Genomic DNA, 16,156 nt, shown 5'->3' with positions numbered 1-16,156 from the left:
GGTATAAGAAGCACTTCCATATATATTCTTTCCTCTTTGTGATTATTTCTTTTTAGGATAATGACAAATACAAATTTAATTATGTGGAGAAAACTTAATAAATGAACAGAAAGTATATTTTTGGGTAATGTAAGTTTATTCCCAACATATGGCCCTGTAAGAACCTCTATAGAAAGATCTATTGCAGATATCACAAGTGAACAACGTATTTTTTATTACTGTAATATGCAAATAACATTCCTTTTGACAAAAGACAAAGTGAAGATCTATGTATGAAGGATACATATCTTTCAAAAAAAAAAAAGGGAAACTAAGGAAATCATCACTACAATATATATTTCACCAATAAAAGATAGCTCAGTTCAAATGAGCCATCAGCAGCATTCCCACCAAGAAGACATTTAACCTGTAACAAGGAACTGATCTGAACATTTACGTGCACATTTTCTCCAATAACAAAAGCTGATTTCAGGAAGTTACTGACTGTGTGTTCACACCGTGTGTTGCAGTTCAGTGCCACCTCAGTTGTCTTATGTGAATTTTAAAGGCCATACATAACTACTCTATATGATTGCACTGATGTAAATCTTAAAGTAATTCAGGGTTTCTTAAGGTTATATTTTTTAACTTGGCTCATTTAAGTGATCTTTAAGGAATACTTTAAAGTATGTCCCTGCCAACAGTAGTAGAAGTGCAACACTAAGAAGCTGGTGAATTGCAATATAGAACAATACACATTCAGAACTTTTTGTCACCCAACCTTGCAGCTAAAAAGAAGATAAGGATATTGATATTGTTGCATACTGAACTGTTTCCTAATAATTCTTCAACATAATTGAAAAGTTTCAATTGCTTTTTAAGGAATTCCAGCAGCATGTAGAAATATTAAACTAAGAACCTGATTTGTCATGCAAAGAACTGTCATAAAGCTAAGAGGATGAAAACTTACAGTGGTTCTTATTTGATAGGAAAATTAACATCAGACTCACCTCTCAAAGCTGAAAAAAATATGCCCTCAACCACCATACATCACCTTCTGCACTGGTTACCAGACTCTTAATGTTAAGAAAATTTATTTGAATATTTTAAATGCTCTTTAGCTATTCCATGCTCAGCAGTATCTAATTTTCTAGTGAATAAATTTTGGAAACATGATGAATCTTAGCCAGTTCATGGTGTACATTAGAAGCAGCAACACGACTGTTCATATGTAACAGAGTTTGTGAGTAATTCAATTAAATTATAACAAAATTTAATGTGCTGTAGTAGAGTTCATTCCCATGGAAAGAGTCAGTGGCACTTATTAAATTCTACAATAATTCTAATTAGGTAAAGGGGCAAAAAACCTCAGACTGTTTCTGGAAACATTTTACAGTCACAATGATATTTTCCATATGTTTTCTGTTTCTGCATTTATGGGTTTTTTACTTCAGGTGCATTAAGTGTCACAGCATTTAAAATGCAGCCTATGTATTGAGGATGGCTACTTTAGATGCAGTTGATACTTTAAAAAAAGAAAATTAAAAATCATTGAAGTAGAATCACAGAATATACTGGGTTGGGAGGGACCTATTGACTCTAACTGAATCATTTCAGAAATATATGAGAACTTTTCTTCAGATTTGCATCACAGAAATAGTAATTTTAGTGTGCTGAATTAATGGAATTATTATAGTAGCATTTCAACAGTACTTGACTAGCCAGGCAAGAAATACAATCATTTTCTAATACCAAGTAATTAATCTTTCATCAGATCGAATACATAGTAGAAAGGACTTTTATAAATCAATCATGTCCTGATCAAATTCTCTCATAGGACTAGTGTAAATCAGAGTAACTGCATTGCAGTCAGTGGATTTTCACCAATGGTTAATGGTGAAATACTAAAAGAGAAGAAAAGGCAAGTGTTCTTAGCATTGTTCTAATATTGATAAACTAGCAGTGTGCTTTTAATCACTGTATTTAGTAGTTCTAAAGTAAAATATCTTAACTAATTTTAAAAGCACATCTCCAATAATTTATAAGCCTTATGGAGCACATTTGCTTTTCACTTAAGTGCAGCTAAATGTGGTTGGTTCTATAAGAAAAACATCTTCATACTGTCAGACAAGAGAAACACAAAGACAAAAAAGTTCTGTAAAAAACTTCTGGAATTTGTTCTATACTTGTGCTTCTTCTGTAGCTTTTTCTCTTGACCGTTTCTTTTGAGTACAAGGTTGTATAAGTAAAAAAATTATTCCCACCATGTATAGCAGTCCAGCTATGTAAAAAGAAAAATCATATTTTTGTGTGATGTCATAGATCCAACCTGGAAAATAAGGACAGAATATGTTTGTTACAAAGTTTGCCAAAAAGGTACATTTCCTAAGAAAATACAAAAAACACTTCACCTTTCTTTCATGACATTTCTGTCAAATCCACAGATGCTTTGTGGAAAAACAGTATTTTTCAAACAAGATATCACAGGTTTGATTTTAAAATCAACACTTTAAATCCCAAACCAATTAGTTCCTCCTCCCTATCACTGCCTCTGTAAAATGCCCAGTACTGGGTATTTCAAATGCTGTGCCTTGTGAAAGCAAACACATTCCCCATAGCTGGCTCCAAGCCTCACATACCAATAGAAGACTGTTCAAGAGATACAATCTCAGCACTGCAATGACTCTCACTCCAGCCTCAATTCCTTTGCAAAAGCACATTAAAGTTACTTCTTCAATAAAGTTACTTATTCATTACTTTGGGATGGTTTGAGAACCCAAACGAGCAAAACTCCCTCACTCCATGCCGGCTGCATTGCGATGTACCCACAAGATCAGACGCTCTCTCTACATCAGCTACTTGCATCCACTTTGCTTCCTAACCAAAGACCAAATGCAGAGACAGGTTTAGCACAGACTGGGAGGTGCTGAGGGAACGTGGCAGAGTAAAACACTGCTGCATTCAAGGGACACTGAGTGAGCTTTTTTTCACTCATGTTGCTCACCCAGTGGTGGGGAGAGAAGGGGCTTTTGCTTTCCTGGGCTGCTCGTGCTGCTGCTGGGTTCCCTTCAGCCTGGAGCTGCCCCTGGCTGACTAAGGCCATGACTCCCAAGATTTTTCACAGCTTTCTTCTCAGCAGCACCTCTGTAAAAGAGAGCTGGAGTCTGATATAGTACTGACAATCAGTACCTGTATCTCTTCTGTACTCCCCCACCTCTTTCTGTGAGGAAATTTATAATGAATGTGTGTTTAAACCTAAGTAACTCTAGGGATAGCAGACATACACTTCTCCCTTCTGCTGGGGATGGCAGTAGAGGTTATGAGCGCTGCAGTCCCCAAAGTAGGTGCTTCTGGCTGAAGGAAGGCAAAGCAAAGTTAGTTAAATCAACACATCAGTTGGCAGTTTGGAGTGGGGACACCCAAACACGCAGCACAGTCCTTGGGGTAATGCTGTGGTACAAACAACTGCCTACCACGAGGACTAATTACCATTTCTTCATGTGGGTAAAGGAATGAGAATGTATAGTGCATATAGTATACAAAACATTAAAAAATAGGTTATACCTTTTTCATAAAAAAAAATAAGTGCATGATAACTATTTTAAGGAAACATACAATTGTAAGGAATTGTAAGGATAGGTTGTAATAGATTTGGGGTTATGTCCAAGAACTGTAATTTGCAATGCGAGGGCAGTGAGCTGGAACCCAGCAGATGTGACCTGTAAATCTGTACAATGTAAAGCTCGATGCTATGTCCATTCTGGAGCAGCTGTGATTTTGTTAACTACACATGCTCATAGCATAAGAAAGTTTAATAATATAGAAGGTCACACAGTCATTACACAAACATCAGTTGGTTAGCAATTTGAACTTTTTACCTGCAAAGGGTGGTCCAAACAAAGCAGATATTCCATTGGCACAAATGATGATGCCATAGGCATTTGCAAGGTGTTTAGTTCCAACTAAGTCTTCAGTCACAACGGGCATTAGAGAAAAATAGCCACTAGAAAATCCTATTAGAGCACAAACCACAGCCAGGCCAATGTATGTCTGCATTAGTGGCAAAGTAAGAATGCAGGTGACCAGGGTAAAGTTAGCCATGAGGAAGACATTCCATGTGCTGATACACGGGAGATCAGAGATGATTCCAAGGATCACTTTACCAAAAATATGAACAATGGCTATAATGGATGTCAAAGGAAATACATTGTCCTGCCTAGATAAGTTGTACTGCTTGACTATTTCTGGAAGGTGAATAAAGGGAATGACAAAGCTGCTATAGGCAAACAAAGCCCAAATGATAAAGGCCACAAATACTCTGTTGGTAAACAGTGATGCAGCTCCAAAGTAGCTGGAGTACCAGAGTGCAAAGCCCTTCCTGACTGTAACTGTCAGCTGGCTCACTGTCTTAAAGAGACTCAGTCCATACATGCTCTTTCCACTTCCAGATTTACCTCCAATTTCTATGTGCTGCACACTGCCAAGCACTTCTTCATTTGCTGCCTCTTCTTTTTTCTCTGGTTCTTCACCAAGGACTCCATTAGATTTTATAGTCTCTGTGGAGTGGGACAGAGCTTTTGCCTGATTTTCTTCACTATCATTTCTCACCACATATTTTTCACGGAGGTCTTTGGGAGAGAGTGGTCTCATAAGTGCCCCGCAGACACAAAGGTTCAGGGAGATGGCCCCCTGGATGAACATGGCATTCCTCCACCCAAATTCAGTGCAGAGGTACTTCAGTAAGGCAGTCATTAGGAAAGCTCCAAACCCCGTCCCCGTGGTACTGAGCCCTTGTGCAAGTGCTCTTCTGTTCTGAAAATACTGCCCTACCATGACCACTGCAGGCAGATAAACCATGCCACTTCCAATGCCTATAAAAAAAAATTAAATAAATCTGAACTTGTTGCCAACAACATAAAAAGCAGTGAAAAAATCAGTTTTATTCCTTTTGTGTAAGCATAGTAGTAAAACCAATAATAAATATTCAATTCTGATGTTAGCTTTCATTTCTGTCTTGTAGTGCTTTCCAAAATCTGCAATGCTCATTCCAGCGAGAATGCAATACTGATATTTATTGCTGAAAAAACTAAACACAGAATATAAACACAGAATATAAAACCTTTATCTCAGGTCAGCATGACAACACTGGAAAGTTACAAACGTCCCACAACCAATCAGTGAAAGTTACTATGGGGACAAACATAGCCACAGCCTATTTTGAAATATCTGCAATTATAACACCCACATCTGATGGTATCAGTGACCAGAACTGCTTCGTGAGCACATCTCGTTTCTTTCACCTCAGTTCTGCAGCAATGAAGACTCACACGAGTCCCTGTCTGTGTTCAGTAACCGTGGAGCCGCAGTGACTGTGACATGTATTTGAGGAGTCAGCACGTGGGGTTAGTGCACTGGTGGGAGCTCAGGTGGCTTCCAGGTTGGGCTTTGGGCAGTCCGGGGAGGGCCACACAGTAGCTGCTCAGTCTTACAAGGCAGATCTCTAATTCTATTGAAAACCCCTCACCTGTAGTTAAAAACCAGGCTGGGTATTCATGGCATATACTTCAAGCAGAAAGCAATGAGTTGTGCAAACACATCATCAGAGGTAACAGTTCACCATTTTTTCTCACAGCAAATTCTTCATAGAGGGATTTGGATTGGAACAGGTGTATGCAGAAAATGCTTCCCAACTCAGTGTGATTGTAATTCAGAAGTGTGACATAGAAGTTTTCCTAAATAGGTGCTAAAATAGCTGCACGCAGCTACAGCATGATCTAGCTGCATCTAGGCCAGAGAAAGCCATGATTCCAGAAAAGCATGAAAAAAGCCCTTCAACATCACAGCAGTGACCCTGGCCGGAGATGACCCATTTTGCTTGTTAGAAGTATTTCCTTCTTTCCTAGGCAAATACACAAATGGGCTTTTATTTTTGGGCTTTTTATTTTGCACCAGTGTCCCTCCCCACAGCCAAGCACAGACTCGGGGAGGCCTCTCTCCTGGGGCTGCTGCCGGCTGCCGTGGGGAAGCCGCCCAGGCGCTGCCCAGGGCAGCCGGCTGTGAGGGGCTGCGGACCGGGAGCCCTGAGGAGAGGGGCCCTCGGGAATGCGCTGAGGCTGGCTGCGGAGGGAGACATGAGCTCGGGATCCGAGGGATGAACTGAAGGCAGCAGCCATGAGCAGGCCCGCAAGCACAGCGTGGAGGCCCAGAGGTGGCCAGCAAGAGGTGGGCACCGCAAGGGAAAAGCAGCTTTCTAGGAGCAGCCATGAGGACATGGAGAGACTTCCCTGGGTGGGCCGGGACTGGCGATGGCGGGGATGGCGAGCGAGGGGATGGGAATGAGCGGGCAAGACTGAGGGTCAGTGAGAAGATCGTGAGGCAGGGGACAATGAGCAGAGGTCTCATGGAGCTGGAAGGAACCTCTCAGGTACCTCTACACTGTTTTTCTGGACAGAATTACTCCTGCAACATCTCACTTCTCCATCTCACATGAAAGTTTGTCTCTGATTTTTTTCCCCAAAAATATGGTTTTCACCCCTTTTTAAATTCTCTATTTAAACTGCCATTTTTTGTTTTGTGTGTGTTCTTTCTGAAAAGCAGCCGGGGCTGAAGGAGAACTGTGTAGATTCCTGCCTGCTTGATTATATTCAATATTTATGAAAACAGAAATTCAGAAAAAGGCAAGATCCTCTCTGTGATCATTGTTCTTTGTTCAGGAATTTACAACATTGCTGAAATCTATGGTATGGTGGTATAAAGGGTCATCAGAGTGATCTCTGCTAAGCTCAGTATTTCTCCATCCAAAAAGCTAGATAAAAATTTATGTATAGAAATTCTGTAGATTTCTATGAAATTCTATGAAAGGACAGTGTAAGAGAATGCAGAGTACTGAAACTATTACTAGTATTGCAAACAGTCCCTTTTTTCCATAATGTTGCCCTCTGGCAAATGTAACATAGTGCTTCATTTGCAAACATAACTGTTACCTGTGAGGTGAGTAACATTTCAAAGCCCCTTGAACTGTTCAGTGTTGCTCAGATAGAATTAAAGCCCAAATTTTGCATTTCTTACATGGATAACTTTCACCTTTTTGTTTCATATCTATTAACAGTATCAATTTTCAGAAATGAGCAGCAAACAAAATGGAGTAATGCTTTAAGTAATTAATACTGGGTTCCTCTGCACAACTTACTTAATGTAACTGAACTTTTTCACAAGAAACATTGCTAGAAACTGAGCATTCAGGCACTAAGGATCTGTTGGTTTTGAAGCAAGATGCTTAAGCTCACATCTTTTTGTATTTTGATTGGGCTGTTGCACATGTTAAAAGGTTTTCTAGACATATAATTTCATTAAAATGACAAAACATTACTTCAATCATTTTGATTTTAAAAATAGTAGTGATATTAGTTGCTCTAAGTGGTTGTTGATACAATATGAATAACCATTATTAGAAACTGCATATGAAATACAGCCCCATGCATTATCCTAAGTGGGATAGAGTTAATTTGCTTCCTAGCAGCTTCATCTGGTGCTGTGTTTTGGACATGTGACCCAATCCCTGCTGCTAACACAGGCGTGGTTTAGCTGTGGTTGGACAATGCTTACATAGCATCAAGGCCGTTTCTCTTTGTCACACACTGCGAGTGGCAGAGCACCAGAAGCTGGGAAGGGATGCAGTGGGACAGGGGACCGCAGCTGACTGAAGGGACATCCCATAGCACAAGATGTTGCACTCAGCAATAAAACTGGAGGAAGGGACGAGGAAGGAAGGATGCTTGGAGTTGTGGCAATGTCTTCCCAGGTAATAGTTACACATGACCAAGCCCTGCTTTACTGGAAACAGCTGAATGCCTGCCTGCCCGTGGGAAGTAGTGAACAAATTCCTTATCTTTGTTTTGCTTGTGCATTCAGCTTTTGCTTTATCTACCAACTCTCTTTATCTTATTTTTACCTTTCTGATTCTCTCCCCATCCCACTGTGGGAGAGTGAGTGAGCAGCTGTGTACAGCTTAGCACCCTCCTAGCTGTAACACACTTCACCCTTTAAAATGGGTTTTGAAACAGTGCTGAATTATCACGATCCAGTATTTTATTAATGTGGAGCAACTTCAGGAGAAAACATTTGTTATTGTTTCCTGTGACATGGAGAGGAGTTAGCTAGATATGAAGTTCATCTTTTAGGTTTTACTTGTCAGAATTTGGGTTATAGTAACTCCCCTAATTAAAAATGTCCTCTAATGTATTCATTTGGGTGAAACTGATAGAAGTACATGGCAAATTTTAACAACAACAGAAGTCACTGGGCCCAATCCACTGAGTAAATAAGTTTCCTAAAAAGGTAACAGGCTGTAAAAAGTGTGAAAGTGAGCTGGAATAACTTTACAGTCTACCTTCCCTATTTACTCACTCAAATAAGCTTCAAAGGAGTCAAAAATAATTGAAAGAACCTTCAAACATTAGTGCAGCTCTCACCAGCTGTCACTCCAAAGGTGAGGAAGAGGTAGTGCACATTTGAGACATAGGCACTCAGTATCCAACCCAGGGCATTCAGTATCCCTCCAATTATGGCTGTCGTGCGGCACCCACACATGCTGATGAATAAACCAATAAAAGGACCTGTTAAAAAACATGAAAGAAATTATAACCTATTTATTTAATTCTTTATGCCCTAATAATTTTTCACCTTAAGTTTGTTAATGTTTTAAATAAAATTTTAAAACATCAGGCAACTCATGCAATTCAGTTTATTTTTAATATTACTTCTTAAAATCATGGAAAGAGAAATACAACCAACTGATTAAATACATAGGAAATACCTGCAAGACCTACAATCAAAGCTGCCCCATGAAGAAGGGACAGTTTAAAGAGAGAAATAAGCTGAAACACTTGTTCCCAATGCTGATGCTGTGTGAGTGCAAGCCTTTTTCACAAGTAACCTGAAGTCAAGCATTTTATCTTGTTTTCAGTAGAATAATATAGGCAGATATAAACATAACTTTTTCAGTCTTCATTTAGGGAGTCATAGGTGTGTATGTACATATATACACAAACATTTTCTCCAGATACTATTTTGTGTTGATCCAACTACAACTAAAAAAATACATTTTCATTCAGCTGCCAAACTGAAATATAAACCGTGTGAATTTAACATTTTCTCCTCACAGACAGAGCATGGGGAGGATTCCAAGTTTCACAGATCATGTTTCCTTAATTCTAGTCAGACCTGGAAGTCACAGGCTTCCTTTCCTCTCATGCAGTCTTCTGGGCTGTCTTCCCTGTCATCTTCCCTGTTATTCACTTTCTCTATCTACATTATAAAATTTGTCCTGGTGACTTTAAAAGGTCAGCTTGGGAAAATACCATAAGAAAATACTTTATGGATGAATGGCAAACATATTCTAAAAATATATATAGTTTTAAAATATGTGATGCTGGCACATACCTACAATAAGCGTGATTCCCATGCTGAGGGAGCTAACCCATGCTGTTAAGCCACGACTTTGATTAAACTCTTCAAGCCATTCCATGTTGAGTATTCCAAGAGCCATTTGGGAACCCATGATGAGAATGTGCACAAGGAAAGAGGAAAGTACGATCATCCAAGCCCATCCTCCATCGATGTTTGGATTAGGCTTAATTGGCTTATTTCCAACTTTTGAGTCATCTCCAAAATCATATCCAATATCCTCTCGACTAGCATACATTTTCTCCACAGTATTCTGAAGCAAATGCAGTAAATACCTAAAAATACATACAAAATAATCAGATTATTTGGTTATGGTGAATGCCATAAATCACTATCATATTTCACCACCATAGTTAGTGCAGTTGTAGTGAATACTGTGACTTCATTGTTCAAATGTAAAATGCTTGGAAAATTTTCCAATTAATTAATTTATTTGTGTAACTTGTTATCATGGCTGTCTATGCAGGAGTATTTACAGGCTGACAGTAGGATGCATTATTTCCATTATTATATATTTTACTTACTTTTAGGTGGCTGAGAGCCCTCACTCTTCATGGGTTGACTGTGGTCACAAAAAAGATTGGTCCCTCTCTGTATATTACTTCTCTGTGTCACCTTCTGCTGTCCCAGTAAGATGATGTGCCTTTGTGTTCAAGCTCATAAAGCTTGGAGTAAAGAAGTGAAGTCCTGAAGTAGCAGGTAGATGAAGTTACCACATAATTTCAGAGGAAAGCAGTTTGGGGATGTATTTCTTCCTTAGCAGTGGAAGAACAAGAATGAAGACAGCAAAAGATAAGGAATTCAGATTCTTAATTTTCAAAATGTTTTGCTTATATAAATCACAACAAGGGAATTGTTACAGCTTCTCTGGAAAGCTTTTTAATAGAGTCAACATGACAACAGTTTGTTATTATGTGTTCAGTTTCCATAGTATTAATCCTTATAATCCTACAAAAAATAAAGAATTCTTCCAAATTAATGTCAATGCCTACCAGAATCAAACTGAGTGACAGTTACATGCACAGGTGTACATAGGATTAGGTCACACTAAATTAATTTGATTACTTTGATTTATTCTATTGTTACTCTAAGTGAAGATTGCAACACAAGGTGAAAATAATTTCAAAACCACTTGTAATTGATTAATAGTCAAGGTGCATAATTCAGTCTTCCCTCCATCTGATTTCTGCTGCAACAGATTAAAATCTTACCCAGCTGTGGAGCACCACATAGGTTTCCATGGAGACTAGAAATGCAATGATACGAATTACCAGAGATGGTAATTTTTTGTCTTCTTTTCTTCTCCAGAGAAATAAAAAGAAACATTGGCTTCACAACAGTGGAAAGGGGAAAAAAGTCATCAAAAATTGTTTTTAAAAGCTCCTTATGTCTCCTGTGAGCTCTCAGAATGTGTGCCTCTGGCCTGGCTGCTCACTGCTGCAAACAGGCAGTGAACAGACAAACCCAGATTCTGTACCATCTCAAAATTTGTCTTTAAATACATGAGTACATTTTGCTTCTCAAGTTACTACCTTTCCAAACTGTTCTACTTTTTTTCTTATTGCTAGATAAACACACAGAGAAGGCCCAGGGGCATTCCACAGTACTCCATAGCTGGAGTCAGAGCTGGCCAGCCCCAGACACCACTGAATGCCTGTTGATACGTGCAGCTTCTCCAACCTGGCTGCTGCCTAAGTTCCCTTTCTACTCAAGTGCCACCTGACGCTTCCTGGCAGTGCAGGTAACTATGTGTAACTAAGGGCAGCTTGAGCGTGTAGGTTCTCCTGAGAGCACACTGATCTGCCTCATAAGTGAGCTGCAGCTAAATATGTTGCACTCCTGGTAGCAAATCTTTCACAGATTGATGCTCTACAGTGACTAAGTTGTCATTAGCCCTAACTTGGCCATGGGAGGTATGGGTGACACAGTGAGGAAGAACAAGAACTGTGCACATTTAACACTTGCTGCATAGACAGATAGGCTGGGATCAATTGATGAGTTGCCAGTGGAAGTAGATACTGAAATGCCTTCCAGGCTGTTCCTTTCCAAACTGGGAAACAGAGAATGGGGATAGTGCTTAGAGGTCCTTCTAGAGGTCCTGCAGGGTGTTTGAGGCAGGACGAGCAGCAGGGGAACAAGTCAGAGCCATGCAGTGGTACAGGCTGGTTTTTTTGACTATAAAAGGACAGCCTGGTCACAATTATTAAATTTTATTATTAATTAAATTAGTGAGGTCAACCTTAGTCATAATTATACCTCACCCTTCCTCTGCAAAGATAGGTCTTAAAGATGACATCTCAGCCCTTTCCTAATATTGTCCTTGGAGCCAGATCCTCTGTTGCTGTAGGTTACAGGACTACTTACAGAGGATTCAGCCCACTCACAAGGCAGAGAGAGACTAGGTGCAAAAAGGTGATAAACACAGTGAATAATCATGCTAATGGGAAATAATGAGAAGAGGCAGAATGAAGAAAAATCGCAAGATGTTGCACATGCTCTGCATAAGATTAATGAAAATGTATGAGGGATATTACAGTGCATCTTAGATAATGGAATACAAAATTATGTAACTGAAGATTCAGAGTCAAGATTAAATGTAAAGCTTCACCTTTCTCTCTTATACTTTTGACTGGTTTTGTGCACACCTGAATCCTGATACTGGATACAAAAAATTTCTTCTTTGGACAGGAAATAGGCACATCTTTTACATATTTTAAATTATTTGAAGAAAAATAATTGATATTGAGCTGCAAAATTATGGCACTCCTCTCTGTGGTCTTGCTGACAGAACTGGTTTAGATTGAGTAGATCCAAGTTAATGTCATGCTTGTATCAACCCCCACAAATCTTCAGAGAATGCATATATTTTCCATTTGAACTGAATTCTTGCTTATTATTACTTTTGTGCTATTAACTTTTCACTACGGTGACAAGTTCAGAGTAAATACACTCAAAAGCAGAGGAGGTCATCTCCAATAACTGCACAAACTCTTAGTCTCCGGATAAAGCAAGGATTGGATGCCTGGATCCCCTCCCCAGGACAGTCTGATCGTCCCATGGCCTGTTGCACCCAGGAGAAAGGCACATACCTGCCTTCAACCTTCTTCCCACACAGCACTGCCAAGAACAGGCTCATGAAAGGTAGAGGAGCCAAATGAGCTCTTTGCAATTGTGAAATCCTAGAGAACCTGTAGTGAAAATGACAACAGCTGATGAAGCCAGCCAGTTTCCCCAACAAGCAAGACAGGGAAGACCCACTCACAGTAATAGTGTTTGAATAGAGCCACACGAGGAATTTCATTTATAGGCAGGGGAATCTGGATTCTTATTTGGTCACCTGTAAAAGAATGAGATTATTTTTTTCCCAGAAAAGCTTTTTAGACAATATGCACACAAAGTATGCAGAGCTCTTAGAAAAATGGCCCAAGCATTAGTGCCTGCAAAGATGCTGAGCTTTTTTGAACACCTGACTCATGAGCTATTTTAGGGACAAATGCAGGTGCTGTAATAAGACCAAAGTTAGTAGCAAAACACCCAAGTTCCATGTACCATCAGTGGAGTCATGGCTCTCTAGCTTGTAGTTCAACTAGATCACTGAAAAACATCTGCTCTTGCTATAAAAAGTCCAGATGATGAATAATTTACATATATTTGGTCTGCTACCTCCAGCATTTGGCTGCCTCAGTGTTAAAAATTATAGAATAAAATTGTACTTTAAAGACAGTTCCAATGGATAACTCATAAATGCATTAGAACTAGTAATGAGGTTTACTTTGTAACATTCCCAGTAAACATGCCATATGTAATTATTTGGTTGCTGAAGGCATACAGAGGAAACATTGTTAAAAACATGGTTTATTTTGGTTGTCATATGTTTCAGCAGTCTGACTTCACCTTGCTAACATGCCGAGCACTTCAGCTGTCAGCAACTTCACAGAGAAGTGGACACCGGCCACCTCCGCCAGTCAGAGCCCCAGTGCAATAAAAATGCATGCCCAGAAAGGAACACAAAATCGGGGAAATTAAATGCTTAAAAGGCTAAACTAATTGCCAGGGTCACAAGTTTGCATATAGTCGGCAGCCGTTCCGTTTCTAGACCGGGGGTGCTGCCCTGCTGCCCCTCCCTGAGGGATGTTTCCCAAGCCCTGCTCAGGCGGCCTGCCCGGAGACCCCTCAGTGCTGCTGTGCCCCGGTGCGACCCACGCGTGGTGCCCCGTCCCCGGGCACAGCAGAATTGGCCTGGATAGTGGACAGTTTTCTCCCCTTGGTCCAAAGGGCGTGGGCAGCTTGCATCAGGCGTGCACCTCTATTTTGTACAGGCTTACAGCCTGTTTCGGGAGCAGCCCGAAGGCAGGGGATGTACTTCTTTCTCCCAGGAGAACAGCTTTGGGAGCTTCGCACGCGACACCTTCCCAGCACCCCAGTTCGGTTCGCCTATGCGAAGCACAGCTAGGGCGGGGACCACCGCCCGGGCCGCGGGGCTGTCACAGGGACAGCTTAGCAGCGGCTGTCGCGCAGCCCGGGGCCGGGCCGGGGGCGCGGGCTCGGCCCGGGGGCTGCGGCGGGGCCGGGCGCGGGGGCGGCGTTCTGGAGGCGGCGCGGCCGCGGCACCGCCCGCCCGCCGAGCACAAAGGATGACCGCGAGTTACCCCGCTGCGGCAGCCGCGCTCCTGGTCCGCCGCACCTCCGAGGGGCCGCCGCCCCCGGCCCCGGGAGCCCCGCTCCAGCACAGCCCCGGACAGCACAGCCCCGGACAGCACAGCCCCGGACAGCACAGCCCCGCATAGCCCGGCCCCGCATAGCCCAGTCCCGCACAGCCCAGCCCAGCCCAGCCCAGCCCAGCGCGCCTCTGCCGCAGGCGGCGCGGCCGCTCCGCGTTCCTCTCCCGCTCCGGTACCGCTGCCGTGTGGTGGCTCTCGGCTCCTCCCGAGGTACTCACCGCGTCGAGCTCCGCCAACGCCGCCGTCCCTGAGCGCCTCGGCACCGAGTCCCGCTGTCAGCCCAACCCGCGGCGCTGCTCCGCGCCCCGGGATCCCGGGGGCTGCTGCGGGCTCCGGTGTCCACCTGCGCCCGGCTCCGCTCAGCGCCCGCGCCGGCTCAGCCTCGCCCCTGCTCACCACCCTGGGGCTTATTTTCCATAAGAGTGTGGCACCGGTCTGGGGCCTCCTGCTTCCCAGGCAGCTCGTCCTCTGCACCGCCTTGTCTCCATTCTCTGCAATTTCAAATCTCCACGCTCTTTCATTCCTGCGATACCGGCTAATTCTGGTTTGGCGGAGCAGATTTGCAATCCTCTCACATGCACACTCTTGTGGCTGAACGAAGTTTATTGCTGCACAGGTTATGGCCGGAAATTTACATCCCAGAGAGCTGGAGGATATGATCCAAAAAAATCAGCCAGTATCGAGATTTTAACGGCCGTTGAATGTGTTTATTTCAGGGTGGCTGGTTGAATTTATGTATCCAAACCACCGTGACAATGCAGCTTGGGAAGTTTCACTGTGTGGTATCTTATTTGCACTATAAATAAGTTTCAAAAATATTCCACCCTTGGGAGAAGAGCTGCAAAAATACATTACTTTTTCAGACCAGTATCTGCTCCTCAGTTGGATCTTTCTAAGTAACCTGACTAATGAGATTTACATTCTGCAATTTGTTGCTCTGTTTGCAATGAATATACCCAGGCTAAGGTGACTATATGCCACCACCCATAACTTTCATTCTCAGAGATTCTTGATGTCCTAGCAGTGCACTGAGTAGTAGAAATGAAGGCTGTTCAAGAAGACATAAGAAATATCTTGAGAGAAGACAAAATGAGGAAAGGCCAACAGGAATGTTTTGTGTTACACATACTGCCTATGTGCAAAACATGGCACAGGAGCTGTTAGAGAAGAAATGGTCAGAAGAGGGTTAAAATATTCATTTGAGGCTTTTAAAATATTTTTTCTGCATTTTTGCTTGACTCTTTCCTCCATCTACTGATAAATGCAAGTCTGATCTGTTTTTTTCATTAAAAATGTGATGATCCATTATGGATCTAATTTATCAAATATATGAATATGAAACATTTCTGTGTTGGGTTCATGTGTGTGACAGACTATGAACTATTGCTAGGGCTTCAGTCTTTACATAAAACTTACACTACTTTGCATTGTAGTCTTCAAAAAGAAATCCTTTGCAGAATAAATAACTAGATTAGTGTCAGAGACTTGTGATTAGGTTTATTTATGTCTTGTTCATAAACAAAACTGGATTTCCATTTTAAAAGACTGTGATAGTGCATTGCACACATGTGTCATTCTACAATACACATGTTCTCTGATGATTTCATCTTTTACAATAATACCTTGCCCAACAATGTATCCCAGAATTTAATTTATAACTTGACATTAGCTTTTTGACTGGAGTCTAGTTTCATAAAAGGCTTAATGCTAGTAGCTTGGCACTTGAAATTTGCTGCTTATCAACTAGTGTTATTACTCAACTTTGGGACACGTACTCTTGGATTTATGAATTATCTAACATGCTAACTTCCTTTATTAAGTCTGCCACTGAAACAGATTTGACTGGCTGTTAATCCAGTGCCTCCAGTACCCGAGTGCCACCTATGTGCCTAAATCCTTCTGCCAACAGAGATTTGATCTGATGGGGAATTCACTCAGCTGTGTCATACTGTTTCAGCAGTTTTGGTTCATATACCACAGTGGTTCTGGGC

The 16,156-nt window shown here is 41.6% G+C and overlaps 1 protein-coding gene across 5 annotated transcripts; it reads right to left on the bottom strand.

The window, feature by feature from the left end:
* Positions 1-190: 190 nt before the first annotated feature.
* On the bottom strand, positions 191-14,871 carry SLC16A14 (solute carrier family 16 member 14). 5 transcript variants are annotated; one of them, XM_068200811.1, is made up of 7 exons: positions 14,384-14,871; positions 12,053-12,781; positions 9,969-10,199; positions 9,421-9,719; positions 8,451-8,594; positions 3,858-4,850; positions 191-2,308 (listed from the first exon to the last, which is right to left on the bottom strand). In XM_068200811.1, the coding sequence occupies exons 4-7, from the start codon at positions 9,680-9,682 to the stop codon at positions 2,160-2,162; spliced, it is 1,548 nt and encodes a 515-aa protein (XP_068056912.1). In that variant the 5' UTR covers positions 9,683-9,719; positions 9,969-10,199; positions 12,053-12,781; positions 14,384-14,871; the 3' UTR covers positions 191-2,159. The 5 variants fall into 5 exon arrangements, with proteins under 5 accessions (XP_068056912.1, XP_068056911.1, XP_068056910.1 ...); XM_068200810.1 differs by having other exon boundaries at positions 12,534-12,781; XM_068200809.1 differs by lacking the exon at positions 12,053-12,781.
* Positions 14,872-16,156: the final 1,285 nt, after the last annotated feature.

This window comes from Anomalospiza imberbis, chromosome 10, assembly GCF_031753505.1.
Source record: "Anomalospiza imberbis isolate Cuckoo-Finch-1a 21T00152 chromosome 10, ASM3175350v1, whole genome shotgun sequence".
Taxonomy (NCBI): Eukaryota; Metazoa; Chordata; class Aves; order Passeriformes; family Viduidae; genus Anomalospiza; species Anomalospiza imberbis.
This window is presented reverse-complemented; position numbering and strand designations above follow the sequence as displayed.